At 37.5% G+C, this 26298-nt stretch overlaps 2 protein-coding genes across 2 annotated transcripts; one reads left to right on the plus strand and one right to left on the minus strand.

The window, feature by feature from the left end:
- Positions 1–90: 90 nt before the first annotated feature.
- Positions 91–17967, plus strand: dhrs11a (dehydrogenase/reductase 11a). Its single transcript, XM_033977894.2, has 7 exons — positions 91–500; positions 11718–11927; positions 14160–14254; positions 15089–15218; positions 15906–15998; positions 16073–16138; positions 16654–17967. The coding sequence occupies exons 1-7, from the start codon at positions 369–371 to the stop codon at positions 16693–16695; spliced, it is 768 nt and encodes a 255-aa protein (XP_033833785.1). The 5' UTR covers positions 91–368; the 3' UTR covers positions 16696–17967.
- A 227-nt stretch (positions 17968–18194) lies between these two features.
- On the minus strand, positions 18195–25600 carry si:ch211-283g2.1 (sodium- and chloride-dependent GABA transporter ine). Its single transcript, XM_033977794.2, has 13 exons — positions 25457–25600; positions 24581–24715; positions 22689–22893; positions 21537–21669; positions 20975–21109; positions 20645–20748; positions 20448–20572; positions 19869–19981; positions 19654–19794; positions 18976–19075; positions 18791–18891; positions 18499–18666; positions 18195–18417 (listed from the first exon to the last, which is right to left on the minus strand). Exons 1-13 carry the CDS (start codon positions 25581–25583, stop codon positions 18268–18270), a joined length of 1737 nt encoding a protein of 578 aa, XP_033833685.2. The 5' UTR covers positions 25584–25600; the 3' UTR covers positions 18195–18267.
- Between the last annotated feature and the right edge of the window lie 698 nt (positions 25601–26298).

A 26298-nucleotide genomic window follows, 5' to 3' on the forward strand; every position in this document is an offset into this window, starting at 1 on the left:
TGGATTTAAGTATACATTTTACATAGTACCTATAGATGGCAGCAGACATCCACTTATACTGGAGGATTGTTCCCATCAGTTTACAGGCTCAAAGTGGGAGGTGAAGCGACCCGAGTAGCACTCTTACTGTACTCCGTGTAGATCACTGTGAGCGGATGGATCCGGGCTGTGGCGCTCTGACCGCCTCTTCCCTGGATTATCTGGATGCCATTGATACTGGACCACATCTCCCTCGTTATCGTACTGCTCACATCAGATACTCTCGGGGCACCTCGTGAGTGGGGCGGATAGAAAACGCACGGGGAAACGGGTTGTAAATCTGGGCTGGTGCAGCTAGAGCCGGTGTGGCTAGAGCCGGTGCGGCGGGGATGGAGCGCTGGAAGGGCAGAGTGGCCCTGGTCACCGGTGCCTCTGTCGGGATCGGAGCGGCGATCGCTCGGGCGCTGGTCCAGCAAGGCATGAGAGTGGTGGGCTGCGCCAGGAATGTCGACAAAATAGAGGTAAGTTTACAGAGTATCACTGGCCGCTATGAATGAATCAGTACGCCTGAAGAGGTTAGCTCTCACTACACAACAGTCTTGCTAACAGTAGCTTAACTAGCATAACAAACGCTAGCTTTAACAGGTCTTCAATGGCATACTGGATCAAAATAATGTTTTAAGGCTTTTAAACATTTCTTCCTGTATGAATTGTCTGATGGACATTATAGTGTTTGTTTTAGATGCAGTTTGTTTCTCATGACGAAACTTGACAAAGCATGAGACACAGGTGACAAGAGGGTCATATTTAAAAGGGCATTTCATAGATTATATTTTTCTAATATCCGATTATCTTGTTATTAATGTGCAACACCTGCTATCAGCGTCATCTCCTTCCTCTGTTCTGGCAGTCACTACTGTAATGGCAATGCATTTACCATTGATTGACAGAAGGTAACACCATACATCATTAGTCTTGCCTTCCTAGCTTTGCAGTGGTACATATTTTTGGTCATACCTAGACATTATAGCTTATGTTTTAACAAAATGTGAGTTCATGCAAAATAACAATTGATACTTGTGGCAATTTCTGGGGATTCTTAGATAAAATATTTCCTACAGTACTGATTGAAAGGAGCCTTCAGTACTCAGGGCTGGCCCTTCCAACTTAATCCACAAGACACTGAACCTTCCTTATCTGATGAGCCAATAATTAAGCCAGTCTCTTTTTTTTACAGCTCTGGGCTTTGCAGAAAACGTTATAAATCTTGTCCAAAGTACTAAAATGTGTTATTTATAGTTAGGAAAGTTGTCTCCTTCAATATGCTGTTATTTTAAGTAAATATAGGCCTACTATTGTTTGTCATAATTGATTGACCTGTGTACATCTGAGCTAGTGGGCAAATCAGCCAGTCAGCAAATAGCCCTATCATTCTTACTCAGCTCCTATATTTACTCTCTCTAATCTTCTCTTTCTTTTAAAAATCTGTTTTGATTAAGTTCAATAGTGCTACAACATATTTCTGCTGCTTGTCTACACACCCACACCCCTCAGTGTTGTGCAATGCCATCCTCCATTCATACTCTGGTCACATGTCTTTGCTGTCAATAGTTAACTGCACTAGCTTGCCTGTTTAGTGTGACTTGTATAAGCCTCAAACAAGGTCAGTGCTGCTTTGATGTCCCACTGTAAAGCATATCAAATACAAGGACTTGTTTTATGGTTGGACTGTCTGAGAACTATCTGCACCTACCACTACCCTTTTGTGTTGTAAATTCATTAATAGGAAAGATTTTTATACACATTGAAATTGTGGCCTTCATTGTTGAATCCGTTAACGTTCTGTCTTCAAGTTTGTGTAAAGCCATATTGATCATAATCTGTGTTATAGGTAGGGATGTCAAGACTATAAGGGTAATCAATAGTTCTTAGGATTGAGGTGAGGTTATATTGTGACCTAAATAATCACAAGCTAAAGGATAAAGTGGCATCTTTAGAAGCAATGAGAATTAAAGAAAGTTACGTACTTCACTGTTGTTTGGTGAAGCTCAGTACTCGTGAGTAATTGTTAAGTTGTGATATAACCTAAAATATCTGATATCGTGGAATCCCTTGTTACAGTGGAAGTCCATCCCAATGCATGCCTTTATTTGTCATTATTTTCCAGCCTTGGGGACAACACAAACATTTTTCCACATTTTACCACATATGGCAATAATTCCTTACTGTATATTGTGCATGATATAATACCTTATCATATTAGCTGATTTCCTTCATTGTCTTCAGATTTCATCACATGTGAGACCTCAAAGATACATCTGTGTGTGGAGGCACAAAGCCAGTATTGTCCTCTGTGCTTTGTAAACTGGGCTCTTGCTGTACTGGTGCCAAGGCTGGCCTGCTCCTTGTGGGGGATGCTAGCGTTCATCACCAAACAACTGTTCTTGACTTGCTTCAATAAGTTAAACGTTGCCAGATCTGTTCAATAGTTTCATCACATTCTGTCACAGAGAAGAGTTAAATGCCTTTTCAGTTTAAGTTGTGAGTTTTCTCTTGTTCATGTCTCTAGCAAAGTGCCAAGTAGAGAGTTGTGGAGAGTTGTGTTGTGGTATTGTGTAGTGTCTGAGGCACTGGAGTGGAGGGGGAGCACTGAAAACGTGTGGTCACCAAGGGCTGTGGACTGGAATGGAGTCCACAAGACCGCGTCCAAATAGCCCCAACACTCAGTAACCTCAAGCCAGTGAGGCAGAATAGAATTTGAATAGGGCTGGGTAAAAATAAAAAATAGGGCTGGTAAAAAATAAGACAATTTTTCTTTCATATTGATCAAAAACAGTTTTTAATACAGTTTTTTGGTCTAATTAAAAACAAAACAAAAAAAACTTGTAAAATTTCCTCCAAAGTCTGATCTCTGTTCCAAACACATGCTTTTACTGACAGAGGGCGGGCTGTAGACCTCTAGATTAAAAAGACCTAAGCATATCTTTCACAATCAGAAATGAATGAATCTTGATCTCAATTAAAATTAGATTAACTGCCTAATTTTGAGGTACATTTAAGTGTAAGTACAGATACCAACATTTTACTTAAGTAAATTTTAAAGTGGAAACTTTTTACTTTGACTTCACTACATCTGACCCCACTACATTATTTAACAGGACTGAGTTAAGTAAAAGGTTTTTTTTATTATTGTTTGAGACCTGGAGAAAAGGTTGATGGTTTATTTTTAACACATTCATAATTTGAGCAAACAAAAATATAACAACAAATAAACAACTAAAACAGCTACAATAAAAAAGATTGATTCAATTGTTTCTGTTGAACAAAATTCAACACAAATATTTAGTATAGTATAGTATAGTATAGTATTACTTAAGTAGATTTCTTTTACTTTTACTTTTGTTTTAGTTTATTTCTTGTTCCAGCATCTGTACTTTTACTTAACTACCAGGGATGTTTCAATAAATATTCCTCAAGATAAGATAGTGGATTTCTAATGGACTTCTTTAGGGCTATTGTGTCTATGTAGAGTCAATAAAGTATTGTGCTGTACACTAAAACACACAACCCTAAAATACCCTATAGAACAAGTCTAGACAGGATCATTTAGAATACAAAAACTTTTGTAATAATAAAAGGGAAACAATGTCACACTACTTTAACTTTCTGCAGGTGTTGTTAATAATCATTTAGAGAATGGGATAATGAGTTACAAGCCTCAAATTACACACCCAGGCCTAATAAAAACAAATACAAATTTTCTTCAGCTTGTAGCATCTCATTTCACATTGTAGCCCATGTAGCATAATTTTCTGTTATTTTTAAACATTTAGGGAAATATGAACAGAGCACCAACACATTGCAAACTGGATACTTCATGCTATTTTACACAACATTCTCCGCCACATCCTGTATCAAAGTGTCCATACTTTTCAATGGCTGCACATCTCACACCTATCACCTGACTGTGTGATAGCTTCTTGAATTTCCGCTTTGCTGGGAACCACTAATAAAGTGTTAGATAATATAGTCAACTCTATGATTAAGTTAAACTTTTAGTTTTAAAGTGAAAAAAAACAAGGAGGGCTGTATAATGTGTTTTGCTTGAAGATGGTCTGTATACTGTACAACAGTTTATTTCTGTGAGATACGTCATCTGCTTATATTTCATCTGTTCATTCTCTCAATTTTGAGGACACTGACAAACCACCTTCTCTCTTAGCAAATAGTTGTTTGAATCATCATGATTTCAATTATGATTTAAGAAATGTTTTCCTGTGTTGTAGCGCTGGCAAAAATTTTTTAAATTTTGTCCAAGCTGTAAGCCAAACTGTTGCTGAACAAATATTATAAAAATATGCACATGATAATGAAATCATATTTGCCCTCTGCAGTGTTTCCCATTAGAGCCCCACTGTTTTGCCTGAACAAGTTCTATCCCAGCAGCAGCAGAGTGTGGGCCAGCGTGAGTCCGGAGCCCTCCACATAATGTGCCCAGTCATGCATCAAAAGTAGAGGTGTTGTAGTAAAAGTCATTCTGCCTCTCCCTGCTCCTGTCAGCGCCTCATCCCATCATCCCCACTGAACACGATGCAGAGTCTAGCCAGGCCTGTCCGGCATTTCACAGTGAATACACACCAGAGTCCACTCTGGCCTTTTTCTTTTGGAAAATCAATTGCAAATTTTGACACAGGTTGTGCTTTTTCATTTTAGCCATTTCATTTTAAGAGACCCAGTAGTGCCTGAAATACAAGCTGTTCAAGTTTTAAAACTGCCATTTATCTACATGATGTGCATCTCATTAGTGCTTGTTCAGTGGCAACACAAAATGTAAATTGTTACTTTCGTAGAGCTCAGGTCACTTGTTTTGGACTTTTTTTTTTTTTAAAAGGTTTGATGGTTTTTTGCTCTATGAAAATCTGCCAACTCTCATACACATGAATACAGAGGGAGTATGAAGTGGGTCAGGTCAGACAGCTTTAGTCCCTTTGTCTAGTCTGCCTGGCTTGGCTTTAATGTAGGAATTATTCTGAATGTGAATACATACAGAATGAGGTGGGTAGTTCTCAGTTACATTTACCCCCGTAGTCTAAAATAAAGCTGAACAAAAACTGGGAAAACAAATTAAACCTTGTTTGCAGTAGTTCATAAATATTTCAAAATAACTGTATGCAATCTGAAATCATTTTTGATTTTGAGAAAATAAGTGACTTTTTTTTCTCCATAAATTGTAATAAATAAAACTATTTGGATTGCTTGTGCCACCATAGTATAAACTTGTGGATAATACTGGAAATTGTACTTCTCAGAGTAGTTTTGTCAGAACAGTTTTCGCTCCTACTCAAGTAGAGCTAATATATGTCAGTGTAACACTCATACTTGAGTAAATATTTAGGTTATTCCTCCCAGTGTGCGTAACGTTCTCCCTCTAAGTGATAAAAGCTTTATGTTGAAAATACTACATGATTTGAATATTTGACAAGACTTACATGGCGTTCCCTTTTACTCTGTTTCAAGGTTTCATGCGTATCTACTGCTCTTAATAAATGGCTAAAATGACTTGAACTCTCTTATTATTCTGAGTGGAATCCAGTTCATGTACTTTGATAGTGTGCCCATCTCCTTCACATGTGGGAATTGTACAGTCAAACCCAGACTGACAGCACTGCTCTTTCAGATATTATTTAATTTTTAATTAATAATTGTGTGTACACTCTTCATCTTCTGTATCACATTTCTAATATTGCTTATCCTTTAAAAAAAAAAAAAAAAAAAAAAGCCATCATATTTCCTGTGTTAAATTTCTCCTGGGGGTCATCGTGTTACCTCCTGCTGTTTGTTGTGTTGTCATTCATGCAGAACCATTTTCCATTTTGTCAGTAATGGGTAAGGTGGAAAAGTCAAACACTTGGGCTTTCTAGTCTTGGAACAGATAGTAAACTAAAGATGGAAGCAAGGTTTTGCAGTTTGTTGAATCCTTTCCTGGTAATTGGACCTTGTAGTTCTTGAAACATTCAGCTCATTAAAGGTGCACTATGTTACTTCTTACAGATGCTATTGCTATGCTTGGAATGTTCCACTGTATGGCATGTAAATGTATTAGGTAAGCTATTTTTTAATACTAAAGAAATACCTTCAAAAACATGCATTCTTACTGTGAGCACGGATACCTCTCTACATATAGATTTGATCTGTAACTTGGCTGAGGCTCAGTGGAAATAAATGTTTTAATGCCATACTCTGAACCATTCCAAGGAAAGTAATAACATCAGTATAGTGTAGGTGGCGGACCCTCTACCAGAAAAGTTTCATAGTGCAGCTTAAATTCACATTTTAAAATGATTTTCACTTTGTTCTTTTGTGCTATGATTAGAGATTCTGTGTGCATAAATATGGCAGAGAGGAAAAAACTGACATTACATAACATGGGTTCACTGAGTGTATTGTGTAGAAAGTAGAAGGTCAAGGGGTTTGATGAAGAATGCAGTCCAGGTTGTTGTCACTTTAATAGCAGTCACATTGGATTTGTTGCTGGGTGCTTGTTTGATTTTTTTTGTTTTTTTGGCAAGCACTTTAGGGTCCTCTTGGGATGGAAGCCTTTGTACATATCATCTCCATTTTGTTACCATGGTGTGTTCGTTGACTCTTGGTTGGTTTGGTAACGCTTTCGAAGTATTTATTTGTTTTTGGCTTGAAATTTAAGTGACGATCACAAACTCAGTCCTGTTTATGTTATTCCAACGTTGACAAGTACATGTCTAATGTATAAGTCATCACATCAGATACTTATTAATGGTTCCTTAATGAAAACGACAATGTGCATGTGTTTTTCCAAAATTGTTCAGCCCCACTTTCTATCTGTATCTTACAAACCACCATATGAATCATTCAATAACAGTATCAGATATTATAGCATGAACATGTAATCAATGACATGCTTGTACATACATATTTGAGGTTCCTTTGTGAGTTCCTGAACCATTAGACCTGTATTATCTTGTTCCTGTTGGGAGTTGTGTAAAATGACTGCTGGTATCACATGATGCGGAGACATGAGGAGACATGAGATTCAAGCTGGCTCAACAGAAACGACTCTAGACTTGTTTTAACTATAAACAAAGTAAATATAGATTGGAGTTGTTCCCATGTGAAAAACTAATTGAACGTACAAGTTTGCTTCAAAATAGGCACCGCTGAGGTGGATACTGAAGATGCTTCTTGTCAAAATGCTATAACACTAGTCCTATAGCAAGGTAATAGTGATAATGCTAGTATTGTAAAGATATTTCCCCCCTGTAATCTATTAAATTGCATGCTAATTTAAACTTGCAGAGACTTGAAATATTTTGTAACAGTTTGGTGGGTTACCAATTAAATATGAGATAATTGCATTATATCAAAGATATCTGGTCCTTGCTCTGGTTGATTAAAGGGCAAATTCCAAATGGATATCTCGCCTACATGTTACAGTGTCTTGACACAACGATGGTTTTCACTAGAGCCACTGCTACCCCAGTGGGGCACCTATTATTCCCAGAGGTCTCCTATCCGAGTACAAACCAGACACGGCCTTGTTTAGCTTCTGAGATTTGACAAGCTCAGGCAATGACAAGCAGGTATTCCATATCACCTATATATGTGTGTGTAATAACAGACAGATTTTTTATATAAATGATAATGTAACAACATTGCTCTAGTACTTGTGTTTGCACTTTCCTTATTGTGTACAGCTATAATAATATAATGCAGCAATAATAGTTTTAAATTCAGTAGAAATTGGCCCTGGCCATCTTAAGGTGTGGTCGTTTGCTTGTTGCTTTTATCTCTGCATCTAGATTAGACCATCCTGAGTGCAGGGCAGTAAAACCACCCAGTTCAACCTTTAGACCTTTTAGTGGCAGTCCTTTGGAGGCGCTCGGAGATAATCACACAAACATCCCTTCTGCTCCACTGCAATCCTATTATACAGCCTGTCGTAACCTTTGACCTCACACACGGCGCTACTGTACTATTTGTATATTACATTAAAGAAGCATGATTAAAGGCTCTGTACTTGATTTTTACTCTTAGAAAAATGAACAACAGAACTAATTCATTTTTTAACTGTTTGCAGTGGTACAAAGTTATTCCTCTCTTATCTTATATATTCCTGTTATGGACTGAGGCCCTATGCTTTTCCCATTTTATTGTATCAGTCCTATGTTTTGTGTGTGTGTTTGAATCTCTCCCCTTTGCCCCATGTAATCCTGGCTGTGTGAGTCCTGACTGTGGTATTGGAGGACCATTTTCTCACCTGGCCAATCCTGTGGCTCACCTGCAGCCTCCTCCCCCCATTTAAGGAGATTCAGTGCACCTGCTCAGGGCTGCTGGCCTGCGTGTGAACAGTATGCCATTTTGTATGTGTCTCTTGTTTGTCATGTCACTAATGTGAAAGCTCGTATGTCAACTATAAAACCTATCTCTTGTTTTCTGCCATTACTGTGACTGTTCCCAAGATGTTTGATCATCAGTACTGACTTCGTGTTTGTCAAGATTTTGTCCTGTTGTAAAATTAGTTGCTTGGTTAAACCTCATACGTTATCTTTAGTTTGAATATTTTAGACCCTTTTTGTTTAGTTTATTTTTTACAACCATGTACATTAAATTACTTCTTTATTGCACCATTTTTCCATCTTGGTTTTGGTATTTCCCTGACCCTAGATGAGCTGGGTCATAACATCCATGCATCCTAATTCATTGTGATTTTGCCGTTGTGGTAATGCTACCAACAACTAGTATGCTAATGCACACTTCCTGATTAGCAGAAAATAAAATTATTTAATTGGATAGACAGTACATACCGGACTTACTTTGTACTGCTTATACAATATATCTGTACTTTGAGGAAACAGTTTGCTCACACATGGGGAAAAAAGCAGGTACAAGGCCTCATGACCCCATGTCATGAGGTTGTCTGATCCCAGTTTCGCTTAGTCCTTTGAGATTTGTGTTCTTAATTAAACCAGAAAAATCCATTATTTGTGTTGTGCTATTTAAGGATAGGCTTCTTTGTGCTTCCTCTGTGATGAAAAGGTGACTTTTTATCTGTACTTTTGTGTTTGCTGTCCATCTGTTCCAGTTCGTCAGTGCCAGCCTCTCCCTCTCCTGCTCTGTCCCTCTGCACAGTTTTGGTGATCTGCATGTTTGTGTAAATGAGGATGGAGATGCACTGGTGATGGTGTGTCACATGTATTTTACAAAGGCACTCCTGTACAATTCAAAAACCAGCAGAGACAAAGCAGAATTCCTGATCACACAGTGCATCCAAATCACAAGTTGCTCTAGCTATTTAGGGATACATTAAACATTTAAAATACTTTGAATTCATTTGACTGAATTCTAAATTCAGTGGAGTCCAAAGGTGATGTGGCCCTGTTGATAAATTATGACCCAAATGAGAATAGCGAGAAGAGTAGTTACCAGGATAATTTATAATCTTTATCTATAATTGTGAACTGGTATCATCTGGCTAATACAGGTTTGACCACTGTTGATCTTGCCAGGTTTTCTCTGTATATTCTCAGTCTGATCTCCACTTCCTCCACTGCATCTCACATTGAACTCAGACAGTTCCTTGGTCATGTATCATATAAATTAGAACAAAATCAAACTTTTGTCACCTCACATAAACAGCAATTTGTGTTTTGCTCAAGGTTCTGTATAAATCAGCCATATTTGTTGCGATACAGACAGGTCATTCGTGCCCATGATTGGCTAATGCACCTGCCAATCAGTGTGTATTCTGGGCCGGCCAGACAACTACTGATCAGCAACAGCACGTCAACATACCTCTTTTTCCATTATCATTGCTTCTGATCACTTAGAAGACCAAAGATTCACACATTTTTATGCTTATTTGGTATATTTAGTAAACTTCAACTGCCATAATACCACTCCTCTCATCTGGAAGCCTTCCTCACTACAGTTGAGACAAATCTTATTTCTGATCTCTGTGCTCATAGCTGCGCTGCTGCTGCGATCGATCGAGCTCTCCACTTAAAGCCTTCAGCACTTCACTGCCTTTTATTTTTATCCCGTTCCTCTCGACTTGCCCTTCGTGTCGTCAGTCCATTTACACCCGGTCTTGGCGGCACAGTGAATGATTGATAAACATGGTCTGTGGCCCATAAATCTTGTATAGAAGCTCCACACCGACTTATTGCAATACAACAATATGGAGCATTATGATTTTAGATTATTGATAAAGGTTTTATTGCCTGTCTTACACGATGAGTCTTTATGTCCGCAGTAACTTGTTTTATCTGTCAATGAGGCTATTGAGCTTAATAAAACATTCATTATCCACCTACAATTGTTCATCAGCTCTGAATTTTTCCCCAGTTGGTACAGTGAGTTGAGAAAACTTGCTATGCATTGATTGTCATATTAATTTATAATCTTAAGAAAAAAGTCTATAATAATATATTACATACACTTTCCTTTGCTCCTGTTTGCAATTACATCAACTTTTTTCAGTGAATGCTGACTTGGCTGTTTTGGTGCTTTTAATTTGACTGCGATGGAGATTTTCGTATCATTACATTAACAAAACACTTGATATTCATGTTTTCCATTGCTTCAAAACAACTTTCATGACATTATCCATATTCCCATCTGTCCACTTCTAGATGGAGTGCTGTACACCAGAGATGCCCAGTTTGGATTTTGCTGAACTAACCGTTTATTTATGACACTGGAGCTTATCTCTGGCACGCTCACAGTACAGTGTGGAGGTTTGGCACTGACCACCGCGGTACTAGTTCACCCACACACAGACAGACGGGCACTTCCTGTTGGACTGGGATCAGAGACAGTGGGATAGACTGGTGCTCTGGCTTTTATTTCACTGTGAAGGACTCCGGATGAACTGCTGTTACCAGGGAGCTGTAGGAGCCCACTTAAGGCATGTAGTGCCTTTCATATGGAAACATGGTTTGGGAATATTATTTATTAATAACAACAATAATGCCTTACACTTGTAATGCGCTTTATAGGCTTGTCAAATCCTCTGACTGCTACACTGCACTTATTACGGACTTGAAAAGCAAATACTTATCATAAAGCATAAAAGCCTCAACTTCATGCTTCTTAAGCATGATTCCTGATGAAGAGCAGTCAGTCCACTGTGGGTACGTGCTGCATCGGGCCACGCCCCCCGTAGTCAGGTGACCAGTGCAGCTGTGCCTGGCAGAATTGTGACGCTCTGATCAGGCAACAACAACAGTGGTACTCGCATGACCTGTTTTAGACAATAGAGTCACATGCAATTAAACCTATTACCATTATTGTGTCACAACGTCAGAGCTACAAGATAAATCAAATCAAAATCGTAATTTGAAATGTCATAGTTATTACATTTCAAAAACTGCAATTATTTAAAGCCACAGTCTATAACTTTTTGCTAAAGAAGAGACTAAAATATAAGTTTTGTTTTTTTTTTTTTTTCATTTTGGTTGTATTTTATATCAATAAAAAACATGCGTCTTGACCATGAGCGAGCTCCATAAACCTAGCTCTTATTTGGCCTGGAGGAAGGTCTCTTCCTGCTTGTTCCCATGGAAACGTTGCTCCCTTGGCCATAATATTCCACAGTATGGCATAAAATTTGGCTATATAGTCTCTTTGGGATCATCAAAAAACCTGCACTTTTATATTTTATAACCGAATATTAAATTGGCATGTACTGTTTTGTTTTGCAGAAGCTGGCAGCTGAATGTCAGAGTGCCGGCTACAGTGGCACGTTGATCCCGTATAAATGTGACCTGTCCAATGAAGACGAAATCCTGTCGATGTTTTCTGCCATAAAGACCCAGCACAAAGGAGTGGATGTGTGCATCAACAACGCCGGCGTGGCTCATAACGAGCCCCTCCTGACAGGACAGACAGCGGGCTGGAGAAACATGATCGATGTGGGTGGACACGCACACACCACAGCAACATTTGAACTAAACTGGGAATAGACTATTAACTAAACCTGCGTTAGAACAGGACAAAACCTGCATTAGACCGGGACTAAACCAGGACTAAACTGAGACTAAACCAGTATTAGAACCTCTAAGCAAAGTCTACATCAGGGCTTATCTGGGATCAGATGAGAACTAAACCAGGACAAGAGTGAATGCAATCTTAAACAGGCTAGTATCTTGCTGCTGTGGCATAAATGATTATTATAGATGAAAAATTGATCTTAACAGATATCATGCTACATTGATTATGTTGTTGTTATACGTTAATAATAGGGATGCACTGATACCGATACTGGTATCAAATAGTGACAGCATTTCATGATCGGATATTGGTTCCATGGTATCTGTTAAGCCGATATCCTGGTTGGGCGGTGATTTGATATAATAAGATAGGCTGATGTAGGCCTAGAATGTCTCATAATGTTTTAACTTTTATTCAGCTATTCAAGCTGTTCAGCAGTTATTTGCTAAATAAATAACAATTATATACCACAACTGGATCAATTTAGCAGTGGTGGATGAAGTACTCAATTTTGTTACTTTAGTAAAAGTATACAGTATACAGGCAAACAGTTATTCGAGTAAAAGTATCGCATGAAAAAATCTACTCAAGTAAAAGTATTTAAGTTACTTTTTGCTCTAAACGTACATTTTTAAAAGGGTAAAATATTTCACACAAGTGTAGTTAGTTTGTTAGTTTTAAATGGATGTTACTACAAACATGATAAAAATAACCCCTCAAATCATATGAAACGTACTTTTTACTTTTCAGTCCAGTTAAAGGCGAAGTACAGATACCTACTCTCAAATCTAGTGAAGTAAAAGTAGAACGTACCCACTTTTACTTAAGTAAAGTACTTTACTACTTTTATTTTGTTTTACCTTCCACCACTGTAATGTAATAATAAGTTAACTGTGTTTTTTTAACTGTGTTTTTGAGGGCGCCTACACTAGTATCAGTATCTTAATAAGATGCCAAAAGCTGGCTACTCCAGCAAACCAAAGAGACTTTTTTTTAAGACTTTTGTACAGTAGATAATGAATACACATGACACAGAAGTTATTAAAATATGCAGGTCCATTCTTGAAAGCAGACACACTATTGCTCTTCCTAAAGCTTTACATTGAGACTGATCAAAGACAACCCCCCTCCATGCGGTCCTCAGTCTCTTCTGCGTTCATAGGAAACATCCATCTGTTGTCATGGCAGCCCTGTCATGTGTAAAGCAGTATATTTTTAGCCTGCGTAATCTGTAATCCGACCCTATTATGTTTGGTCAGCTCCCCTCTAACTCACTACTTTGACTGTGAACCTGTTGTCTCTGACTATGAATATGGGAGCAGGCCTAAAAAGCTCAACACACTGACCCAGTGGAAACCTGTTGGCTTACAGATGTACTATGTAACTTTTCTGACCTGCTTGTCTCCATGGAGATGTAAATTCTTTATTATGCTTCATTCCACTATGGCCCTGGACAAATTTAGCATTTATTAAATTAAGTGTTTTTATTGCTAAAGAATGTGTTGCAATTCATGTTAATTTTTACTGTGAAAGGGGTCATCTCTCCACAGAACAGTCCTGTAAATTTGCCCGGTGGTGTCACCTGCTTGTCTACATGGAGGTAGTTTTGTTATTTGCCATACTTTGGAACATTCCTGGCATAACAAAAACATCTTCACAGAAACAAGGAGGGAGTGGACGCTCCCCAAGAAAAGTTACAAAGTGCAGCTTTTTATAAAGTTTCTTTGAACAGTACTGGTATGGTAGTGGTTGTAATGTAATAATATTAATTACCTCAAATTAGGCCTGTAATGCATAAGAAGAAGTTGATTTATGATAATCTATATTTGATTTTTTGAGATTATCACAAAGTCATTGATAACCAGTTTGAAGCAAGTTTGAGGGTTCAAATGAATCAAACTATTTGGACATCTCACACAGACCACACAGAATTAACTGAACTAGAGCAGGACTAAACCAAGTCTACATCAGAATTTAACAAATGTTAATAACAAGTGCAATCTTTTTCATTCTGTACACACCAGATAAAAATAACTGTACAAATTTTTGGTTTCACAGTTAGACCAAACCATAACCCCTCCTCCGCTTTATGAAATGTGAGCTCTAGGTTCATTTTTTTTGTTATATTTTTAGATGTGTTGCTTTTCTTGCAGGTGAATGTCATGGCCCTGTCGATCTGCACTCGTGAGGCGTACAAATCAATGAAGGAGAGAAATGTGGATGATGGTCACATTATAAATATAAACAGGTAATACAGAAGCTTTTAGCACTCGTCTGCATGAATGACCTCATAAAAAGGTGTTAAATCAAACACTTCTCACCTTTCTCACTTTTTCAGACACACTGTGTCTGAGTATACTGAACAGAGATGAGACTTTATTTTGTTATGTTTTCAGAATTTGTTAAATGCATCATTTATAATCAGGATGAAATATAAAGCTCCACTTGGTAACTTTTCTGGTAGAGGGTCCAGCAACTACTTGGGTTCATGTAAAACTTACTGCTTTCCCTGGAATGTTTCACAGCAATAATAACACATTTATTTAAACAGCTACAAGACATACAAGTTCAATGTCACTCTGTGGAACATTCTAGGCAAAACAATATCATCTCCTTCCTTCCTACCTTTTTTTCTGTGGCAGTGCTCAGACTATGGAACAGCCTCCCTCTGCCTGTCAGATCCTCTCAGTCTGTAACGCACATTAAGACTAGACTGAAAACCCACCTCTTCTCCCTGGCATTTAATACTAGCTAGACAGGATATCGGATATTGGTGTTTTATTGTTTTGCATTGTTCTTTTGTATTATAATATCTGTATATTTGTTTGTTTGTTTTTTTGTAAACTTTTTATTTAAAGCATTTTGGGCAGCTGAAGTTGTATTTATATGTGCTATATAAATAAAACTGAAGTACCTAATAGTGCACATTTATCAAAAGTTGTAATGCCATCAGGGCCTCAGCCTTTATCCATGATGATCTTAAATGATTTCTAATGACATTTCAATACCATTAACCTTATTTCTTATTTATTAGGTTTCCGTCTCACTTTGTAAATTAATATGGCGATGTTTTGTGCTGCAGTATGGGAGGACACAGAGTCGTGCCAAGTGCTGATGAGCATTTCTACTGTGCCACTAAATACGCCGTGACCGCTCTCAGCGAGGGCCTCCGACAAGAGCTCCGAGAAGCCAACAGCCACATCAGAGTAACAGTATGTCACTTCACATAAACATATGCAAAATACTGCAGACGATTAGTTGTATCAGTTGTATTGCATTTTATGTATTTAAATGAGGGACTTTAAATTCATTTTTTGCCAATAGAATTCAATAGTCAGGTAGATGCAGTTTTGTCTGTACAATTGCAAATTATGTGCAGTGACTCCAATTTTTCACCATTTGATTACCACCATGTACATGATGCAAGTAACTAAATACAGGTACAGAAAATGCATATTCAAAATATAAAAAATGAGAAAGTCTATTAAGTCACAGTTACTCTTTCATTTAGTGCTTTTCAGAATAGTTACTTTCCAAAAATCAAAAGAATACATCATGGTATCATGTAATTTAGGCTTCAAACTGCAAAGGATTTGTAAGAAAAATAGAAAACCACTCTTGCAGTGCATTCATGTGAGATTTTTCCTTCAGTAATAAGCAAAGAATTAATTCATAACAACCAAGTACAATGAACATAAACCTGTTTTATACACAATAATATAATGTAGCTTAAAATGAAGGTATTGTAAATATTCAAAATACACAAGACCATGTAACAGAATATGTTACAAAATACATCTTAATGCATTCCATAATTATGTTGTCAAAGTATTCTTCCTAACACTGTATGCAGTCTTGCACTCTTTGCTATAATTGAAATATTGCCTTTGTTTTCATAGTGTATTTCTCCTGGAATAGTAGAAACAGAGTTTGCTTTTCGGCACCTGAACAGTGACCCAGAGAAAGCAGCAGCTGTGTATGCAAGTATAAAAGTATGTATGTTTCCATTTATTTATATGAGCTTTTCCAACACATTGATGGATATTATCTATTTTTGTTTTTGCAGTGTTTAAAACCAGAAGACATAGCCAGCGCAGTAACCTATGTTCTCAGTGCCCCTCCTCATGTGCAGGTACACTATTTGCCCTACAGCATTCCTCATTGTACTCACCACCTGTCATGGTTCACAGCCGTTCTAATAGTTATGATGTAATTAATTTCAGCCCATTGTCTGATGTCTATTAATGCCTACCTTGCCCCACCTTTCATCCAGTAACTAAATTCATGTACCAAATATACATATTTAGAATACTAACTTTGAGCTGTATGAACTGTATTCCTGTGCAGCTCTTTCTTTTGGTAATATTTAGAATACAATTACTTCTAAAATCAAACAAATACATTTTGGAGCTTGATCATGTAATTTAGGTATTGAACTGCATGTCAGTAGTATCAAAAAATAGACACACTATAATACAACACTGCTCTTGCGGAGTGTATGTGCAAGTTTTCTTTCTCAAATTAGTGATAAATAAATGCATAATAAACATAAATCCTATGTCGCATTTTTACACGATTATATTTTGTGACACTGCTTGCTTCTACCCTTGTATACAGTTAATAATAAGGCTGACTGTATGTTGCCAGATTGGAGATGTGCAGATGAGGCCGGTGGAGCAGGTGTCTTAGCAAAGAAGCAGAGAGCACCAGAGTACCACAGGAGGAGCCGGCACACCCACTGTAAATCCTTGGCGACCTCTGCTGGCGAGTGGGGGTAATGTAACAAGTTAACTACAGCTGTGACAACGGAGGGACAAAGTACAAAGTGTGCTGAAGTCTTAAAGAGACTGTGCAGGGAATTGTCCTGAAGGGCTTGGACATTTGAAACCACTACAACTCTACTACTGAATGCCGCAAACTTCTATTGTGGATCCATTAGCCCAGCAATGACCTGAGCTAACTCCTGTCTACACTAGAAATGCTTAAAGGTACACTATGTAACTTTTCTGGTGGGATGACCCTCACCTGCTTGTCTTTATGGAGATGTCATTTCTTTGCCTAGAATGTTCCACAGTATGGCATTACTTATCTAGCTTACATTTATTCAATCACATGCAATTTTTATTTCTCAAAAATGCCTTGAAAAACATGCATTCTTACTGTGAACAGGGTCACCTCTTCATAGATCTGTAACTTGGCTTGTTGGCCTCCAGCTCATGGCGAATAAATAACATCTATGGAGACAAGCAGGTAGCGGACCCTCCACCAGAAAAGTTACGTCATTTACCTTTTAAGAGAGCTGCTGTGTACCATGTGGTCATCTCCTTTACATGACCATCATTATAGAGGGAAGAGTATGCCATTAATTGCACATGTTCTACCTTTTTATTTTGGTGTTGTTTTTTTTCTAGGTCACATTGCATATCTTTTCCTATTCAAACAGATGAGTAATTGCTGTTTCTAAAATGATTTGTTTAAAACACTGGATGTCCTACACCAAAAACACTAACACTAGCTGTAATGTTTTCACACCTTTCTGCAACCTTTTATTTACCGTATGTCTTAACACTGAATGACCCAATGATATGAAATAATAGATATATTAATCCATTTTGTACAGATTTGAGAAATTAGGACCTTATTAATCAGTTTATGTGATTCAGTCTTGCACCTTGAATTAAAGAAGGTTATGAAAAGAGAGATGATTTGTGTCCTAAGATTGTGGCGAAAATTCTTGGTAAATGAATTAAAAGTATTGTCCAGAAGTACTGTTATTAACTGGATGCTTTCTGCTTCTGTGTTACTGTAGTCACTGAAGAAAAGCAATGCACGTTATGGACTTTGTGACCAGCTTTAGACCTGAACATAAGAGCTGCATGATTCATGTATTCTTGTTAACCATCTACATATTATCTATTTCGGGAATGTCATATGGCCTCTAATAAAGGAGTCACTAAATGCACCGTGCTTGTTTCTATTATCTTTAGTACACTGGTTATTTTTTATCTTAATTCAACATGGCCAATAGATGGCAGTAGTACTCCATATAGCAGTGTCTTTTTTTTTTTTTTCTTTTTTTTTTTTTAACACAAACCTTAAAATGTCAGATAACTTGGGTTATCTGCATAGCAGATATGTAGCAGCAAATATAATGTAAGCAATCAAACAAATGAATAAATACATTCAGTATTTAAATAGTGTAAATATTGATGATTAACACTAATGCCACTGATAATGGCTTATGAATGGATTCATGAGGTATCAAAAGTTTGTTTCGATGGGAGGTTTTTCAGTTGGATTCTGAGATGAGTTGATGACAGCTATCGTTGGAAACACACTCCCTCCTCTCTCATAATAAGCCATCTTTGGCATTTCATCCAGTGTACCTGGTGTGATGGACAGCCTGAGTTTCTGTGGAGAAAAATACAAACAATATTAGCACATTGCAACAGTGACAGAACCAGACCTAATGTTTATGGACTGTGCCATTACCTGAATGAAGGAACCAGACAACACCCACAATGTGTGAACAGCCCCGAGAGGGATCCAGATGATAGAGGCCAAAGCAATGACCCATCCCACCCCCTGTGCCCAGGAAGGGAACGTGTAGTCCCCGTACCGAGCTGGTTTGAACTGGATCACAGAGAAGACCAGAATAACCTGAAACAAAAGATTCAATCATAACTGACAATATTTAACCCCAACTTGACAATGATGATTCCAGGGAGAATAAGAACAGTTTTAGCAGCTAATTGGAATCTAAAAAAAAAACAGAATGACTTACACTGATGAGCAGGGGATCAATTATGAGCCAGCATAATCTGAAGAAGATATTGGCTCTGCTTCCAGTCATTTCCATTAAGTTGTCCGACAGTCGATTTACACCTATAGAAAAAATAACAAACATATATAATGACAAATATAAAGCAAAGTCAATGTACTATTAAGAATACATTTGGTGAAAAGTACCGTAACACCAGCAGATGGCAATAATCTCAAAGAATGCCAAGAACATGATGGAGACTATGGCAGTGTAATGGTCCATCAACTGAAACACATAGATCCCCACCTGGACACACATAACAGAGAGGACAGTCGGTCAAAACGGTGAGTTCAAATTTTCACTCACTCATGCACAAAACGACAACGTCAAGTTACACTGACATTTTCTCTGTAAAAACTAGCACATACAATATGTGGTAGTATTTTAGGAAACCACCAAAAATATTTGAATAGGTGACATTTTGTTGTATTACTGATCTACTGTTGTTGATGTCTTTCTGCGACTCTGCTCGCATCTTCACAAACTTGACTCTTATTTGGCCTTCACCTGCTTTTCTCCATGGACATGTTGTTCCTTTGACTATAATCCACAGTATGGCATAAAGATATCTATATCCATGGAGAATGTTCCAAAATATGGTTTTAACTTTCTATTTCTATGGAATTTTGCAGGTGGCTTGCCACCTCCAGAAAGTTACATGCTGTATTTTTAATTAAGGATCCAACTGGAGGAATGTAATTGTAATGTAATGTGTATTTTTAATGTCTGTGCATCTGTCTGGGGACTGCAGATGGATTTGTAAGATTCATTCATTTGTACATGGTTCCTGATAAATAAAAAACACATAAAAACAAAAAACAAACCTGCATGACACATGGGATTCCCAGAAGACTTGCTACTCCACAAACTGCCAGAACAAATAGTTCTTTTCTCTTAAAGAATTTCATCAGCCCCTGGTCAAACTGATCCATGAGACTGGTCACCATCACCTCCACCATCGCAAACTACATCAGATCAGCCAGTATTACTTTAAATAACAGAACTGTTTTAGATATTGCATTGTGTTAGTTTACTCTACCTCACTGTCCAACCCAAGGCAAAGTAACATGAAGAAAAACAATACGGCCCACAGCTGAGGCAAAGGCATCTGAGCAAAGGCTTGTGGGTAGACAATATACACCAAGCCAGGCCCTGTAAACAAGTTTTATCTTATTTTGACTATAAAATAATTATAGAATGGGTCTATAAAACTGTCCACTAAGCATAATAACTAGTCTGGTCAGCCAGCCTTTCTCTAGAACTGGAAAAGAGTTTTTCTGATTTGCAAAACCATGGACCTGAAGAGAAAGCATGTAACCACCCTGCCATGCATACTGAAAGAAAAGTCAATTGTGTAACTTTTCTGGTGCTGTTGTGCCATTCTGTGGAACTTTCCAGGCAAAGCAATAGCATCTCCATAGAGACAAGCAGATGCCCTTATCAGAAATGTTACACAGGGAACCTAAAAAGTACTATAGAAATTGTTCTGTTAATATGCATCCAGAATGTCTTCAGCTATTTTAATTATGTTTGAACACTATAAAGTAATTTCTCTTGGATCAATACAGCTTGCCCAAGTTCTCCTCTGTAATATAAGACTACTATGAAGAGTATATACCATCCACTGCCAGTTGACTCACAGGAATCCCCTGCAGGTACGACATGTATCCAAACGCAGAGAAGATCACAAAGCCAGCCAAGATACTAGTGAAGGAGTTGATGAGTGCTATAGCCAATGTGTCTCTGTAAAGGAAAGATTGCAATTATATTATATCTGTATGAATGTTGTGGTTTTCTTGTGTTTATTTTCAGTACTTGAGAACGTTGTTGTTGAAGGAGTTGTAACTCGACATGGCCAGCAGTGAACCAAACCCAATCCCAATGGAGTTAAAGATCTGGGCAGCAGCATTCACCCACACCTGTAACATAGAGGGAAAATAAGGCAATTAATCAACTTCCCATCAAGATTCAGTCTATTTATCAATGAGATGGTTGTCAAGAGGTCCTCAAACATTTGAATTTTAAAGAATTAAAAATAAGATTGAATAGAAAAACGAGACTGATCGTCCTAAAAATCTTGGGGCGATTGATTATATTGTCGTATAGTGCCAGAGTTAGCCATGAGTTATTTCTGTTTGCTGTTACCTCCACAGACTGCAGCTTGCTCCACTCTGGTACTATGAAGAAGGTTATTCCATCTAATGCCCCTGGAAGCTGCACATTATTGATCAGGAGAGCAATCAGGATAACATACGGGAACAGAGCTGTGAAGTACACAACCTGCAAGCAGAGAAATTTGTGGTGAGTGGATTTTTATTGGTGAACGCATATTTAAACATTCACTATGTAACTTTTCTGTCGAGGGGTCCGCCACCAGCTTGTCTCCATGGAAATGTAATTGATTTGCTTAGAATGCTCCTCAGTATGGTATTAAACTTATCCAACATATATTTATTCACTTACTGGTGTTTTATTGCTGAACATGATCTCAAAAAACATGCATTCTTATTGTGAGCGGGGTCGCATTTTCACAGATCTGACATGTAACTTGGTTTTGTAGTCTCACCTGCTTGTCTCCATAAAAATAAGTATCTTTAATGCCATAGTGCAGGACATTCCAGGCAAAGCAATAACATGCAGAAAAGCATGTGATGTACCTTCTAAAGAAAGATTACATAGCCATAGTGCACTCATAGGACACTTATACCTTTCCTGTTGATTTGACTCCTTTGAAAATACAGAAGTAAATGAGGATCCAGGCCAATATGAGGATAAGGAACAGCTCCCATCTCAGCGTCCCAGCCTCCTCCACACTATCCGTTTGTTGTAACATCTTATAGCTTTAAAACAAAAGTTTATTTTTATTTGACATATTATAGCATTAACAGGTTAAATTCACACTATTCTAAGGAGCCAAATTGACCTGACAAATATTTCTGTAGATACGGGTCAGCACAAACAGAAAAAAGTGCTGGCAACAATCACAAAGGCTTGATTGTAGTCATTTGAAATTACTTGATCACAAGGGTGACCACAACATTATCATAGCATGTTTGTGGATGCAGTGTCTAGCAAATAACGATAAGGATCAACATATATAGATTTATTTATTTCCAAAAACAGCAAATGGCTTATAGAGCTTTATTGGGCCTCTAAAATAATTACATTGAAACATTACATAGAACATCGTGAATACTCCAACAGCTATGAGTAAAACATTCAACATTTACAGGGGCAATTTTATATTCAGCAAAGAAGGACAGTGAACCACCATATATACACCATATATTGATGTGCATATGACTTTATATATGACATAACAGTTTACCCCACATTACATCTCACATTTGACATCTTGTACTTGAACTTTACTTCTCCTTATATTTCCTTATCACTACTTTTGACTCATAAAGATAACCCTTGTAATTAACTCTTTGGAATGTGATTTCATAAATACAGTACAAATAGGGCGGGTAATAATAATAATAATAAAGTGACTCTGTTGAGTTAAGTGACAGCTGTGCTGAGCTGAGTATTGCAATATCAATATTATTGTTATAGTTTTATATTGCACTTTTTTCACACAATAATTTCAGCTATATTATAACAAAAAATCTGTCTGAATTCACTAGTCAGTCTGTCAAATAAAAAAACAAGACTCAAGGTTAATCTTAGACTAAAATGACCCTTTTTAATGTTTTCATTTTACTGTCAATTTCTGTCAGATGGAGAATCTTTGTGTTATTGTGATATAGGGTTTTTAGTTTGTGATATTGATTATTGTGTTAGCCAATATTGCGATATTGACACTTTTGTGATAGGTCTACATTATGCGGCCCTATAAAGCATGTGTACTTACTTGAAGAACTCCTGGCTGGCGGTGGAGGAATGGCTGCTGTTGGTGCTGTGGCTGGTACAGTTTTCAGTGTTCCAGGTATTGTTGCAGCTGGTCCAGGGCAGAGGTTGTTGGAAGGAGCTGAACAGGTAGTACAAGGCCCAGGTGATGACTACATTGTAATAGGTGCACATGATGAAGGAGATGGCCACTGATGCCATGCCTACACCTGAGGGTCAATAGGGATATAGTGAATTGTTGTACTGTCCATTTATATGGTACATTCTGCAATTAAATGCTTTTTAATTGAGATTCAGTCATTTCTTGTGATTAGCTTGAGTCTTTTTAAGTGAGAGAGCCAATCCACTGTCAGTTACAGCATGTAGTTTGAAGCAGAGTTCAGAGTTTCACTGTTTCTGTTTCACAAAGGAAGTTCAATTAACTATGGGTTTAAGAGTTAACTCAGGGTTAGTCTCCCCTGAGACAGACAACTCAGAGTTTTCTGCTTCACTAAAACAGGTGTGGAGCACAGTTATAAAACTCAGAGGCAGTAAAACTTGAAGTCAGCAGAAGACACAAGACTTTATCAATGCATCCCAGAAAAGAGGATTCACTGTGGCAACTGTAAACCAGAGGTTTCAATCTCAGAGAAACAGGAAGTCATGTGACTGTGGATCAGTCAGATTTATTATAAAAGAATTGTGGAAGAGCACATTGTTTATCAATGTATGTATTTTAATATGAAGATTCAAAAAATATTACTCAAAAGGCCTACATAATTTTGCTCCAGCCTATAACAAACACAAAACATTAAACTGTTACTAAATGAACTATTACCTTTTTCTTTGCTAATATAAGATGTTGAGAGCTGTGCAGCTGATAGAATTTTTAAATGTGTCCTACATAAATCAAAATTTGTACATGTACATGAATTAAATTGAATAAAGCATGGTCCATGAATCTAATGAGCTGTATCCAACACAAAAAGTATAAAAAATTATAAATGAATATCAAATCATTAAACTGTTGTTAAGCCTTATTAAGTGCACCTGGTCCATCTATGAGTGTCCAATCAGAGCTCTCCTTCAGGAGCAGACTCTGGTTAAACTCAGGGGAATAAAATCTACTCTGGACCAGATTAGGTTCACAGGATAAGTCATCATGGTGACTGACTCAGGTGTTAGGTTAACGCTCTCTGTGAAACAGAAAACTCTGAGATTACCTCTTTTCAGGGTTAGCAAAGTGTGAGTTTGGCTTAAATCTGCTCCAACAGGGCCACTGACTATTTTCATGTTAACTGCAATGATTACATGAATGACATCAATTCTTGTATCTTTGCACTGGCTTCCTCTTAATTTTAGCCCCATAGTATATCTCAGATCTCCTCCAAAGCTACACTCCTGCATGTGCTCTATGGTCCAAGGGCCAGCTCCAGTTCATGATCCCTAAGACGACAATTAAAACCAGGGGAGACAGGGCCTTGTCTCTGGCCGACCCTAAGCTCTGAAATGTTTTGCCCCCCCCCCCCCCCCCCCCCATTTTTATTCTCTGTTTTTTAACACTTCATGAGTTGTGTGGTCCTCTGTGTCTTTTATCTAATTTTAATTTATTATATTCATTTATTTAATTAATTTTATATGTAATGCGGTCTTTCTGGTTTTATTGTTTTAACATTGAACTGAGCATGCATTATTATTACAATATTATCATTATTATCATTATTATTATTATTATTATATTATTATTGTCTCTTTATTATTGGTTTCACTATTGCACAACACTTAAGCAACTGTCTGTTTCTGAAATATGCTATAGAAATAAAACTGATTAGATTAAAAGTCTGTATTGTCTATTTTCAGGAAATCATTGTTCAAAGCCATTTTAATTTTTTTTTAAATGTATAAAATGTGGGTTACCTTTTAATAAGGGGCAGACTTTGGCCAGAGCGTGGACCGGGCCTCTGCGTGTGTACTGTCCCACTGTCAGCTCCATGTACAGTAGAGGGATGCCCAAAAGCAGCAGCATGAGGAGATAAGGCACAAGGAAGGCGCCTGTCAAGAAGTGACAGTAAATTAATTATCACTTGTTTTCTAATAAAACTAGTTAAACTGTATCTGTAACAATGTTGACACATTATATTTTACTCTTATCACATATACACGAGTAACATGTACATCACATATACACTACCAGTCAAACACACACACACCTTTTTATTTAATGTTTTGTTTTTTGTTTTGTTTGTCTGTTTTCAACACTATTTACATTGTGGACTCTCCTTGAAAGCATCAAAACTATGAATTATCACATATGGAATACAACAAAAAAGTTAAATAACTCAAAACATGTTTTAGATTCTTCAGAATAGCGATGACCTTTTCCTCTGATTGCTGCTTTGCACTCTTGGCATTCCACTAATAAAACAAGGCACCTGTAAAGTGAAAAAGTGTAAATTTCAGGTGACTTCATGATGCTCAGTGAGAGAAGGAGATATATTTACTACATAATACATAATTACATATATCTTGCTTAATATATTTGAAGTCTTCAGTATGTATCTATAACGTACAAAATAATAAACATAAAGAATATTAATAAGGTGTGTCCAAACTTTTGATTGATAAGAAGCAAGACACCTAATTCTTGGTGGAATGTTACAAAAGAGCTCAACAATTACTGAACTGAACAATAGCACAGTTTACTTGAACCTCAGACTGAATACAGTGACCTTAAACTATACCTTTGGACCGATACATAGAACGGTTTAAGAGAATGATAACTGCATTTCTCACCTCCGCCGCTCCTATAGCACAGATATGGAAATCTCCAGACATTGCCCAGACCCACAGCACAGCCAATGCCTGCCAGGGTGAACTCTATTTGCCTGCTCCACGTCGGTCTGCTGCTGCCCTGATCCATCTCTGCTCTGTGTACTTGCTCCTTACTCTGTGTACTTGCTCCTTGTGTCTGGGATTTCTCAGTGGCTCCAGATGACATAGCCTAACTTGCTTTTATTATCTGTAATGATTAGCCTACCACACACCAGCAACGCATCGGTCTTGGATCAGAGCCTTTGTGTTTTACTGTAGTACAGTACAAACATTTTGAAAGTAACTGTACTTTGTTGACATCAGCACGTAGAAACCTGCTTACAGCAGTCAGTCAGACTATCAATCACACAACCAAACTCTCCAATGTTCTACTATTATCTCAGTATTCCTACAGAGACAGGCTTTCTACAGAGGCTGTTATTGAGACACAAACTCTTATTTTACCAGTTAGGCCTATTTTTATCAAAAACTCTTTTGAAATAACAATATGACTCTTCCTATGCAACAGTTAGAGAAAAGAAAATTTAACTAAAACCATCGTATTTTGTGAGTGGATGGATCTTGTGAAACACTTTGATTATGTTTAACCTGGTGCAGCCTTCTTCAATGATTATAAGGGCCAAACGAAAGGTGAGGGCCAAAGCACTACTAGGCTATATACAATTACAATTGTCTCCAGGTTACTTATAGTTTAATGAAAAAGTTGGGCTCCTTTGTCCACTTTATAACCTTTATGTGTGCCACTCCCATGTGAAGACAAAACATTTGGGGGAAATTACTAAAGTAGAGTAGGCCTAGTCATA

Source organism: Periophthalmus magnuspinnatus, chromosome 14 (assembly GCF_009829125.3).
Source record: "Periophthalmus magnuspinnatus isolate fPerMag1 chromosome 14, fPerMag1.2.pri, whole genome shotgun sequence".
NCBI lineage: Eukaryota > Metazoa > Chordata > Actinopteri > Gobiiformes > Gobiidae > Periophthalmus > Periophthalmus magnuspinnatus.

Bases quoted from the DNA above. Each gene is read 5' to 3' on its own strand.
- dhrs11a (XM_033977894.2), top strand. From the start codon at position 369: ATGGAGCGCTGGAAGGGCAGAGTGGCCCTGGTCACCGGTGCCTCTGTC. The intron at 501-11,717 runs GTAAGTTTACAG...TTTGTTTTGCAG, and splicing joins GGAATGTCGACAAAATAGAG to AAGCTGGCAGCTGAATGTCA. The intron at 11,928-14,159 runs GTGGGTGGACAC...CTTTTCTTGCAG, and splicing joins GCTGGAGAAACATGATCGAT to GTGAATGTCATGGCCCTGTC.
- si:ch211-283g2.1 (XM_033977794.2), bottom strand. From the start codon at position 25,583: ATGGATCAGGGCAGCAGCAGACCGACGTGGAGCAGGCAAATAGAGTTC. The intron at 21,670-22,688 runs GTAAGTACACAT...TTTGTTTTAAAG, and splicing joins GCCAGCCAGGAGTTCTTCAA to CTATAAGATGTTACAACAAA. The intron at 18,892-18,975 runs GTACTTTTCACC...TTTTTTCTATAG, and splicing joins TGCCATCTGCTGGTGTTACG to GTGTAAATCGACTGTCGGAC.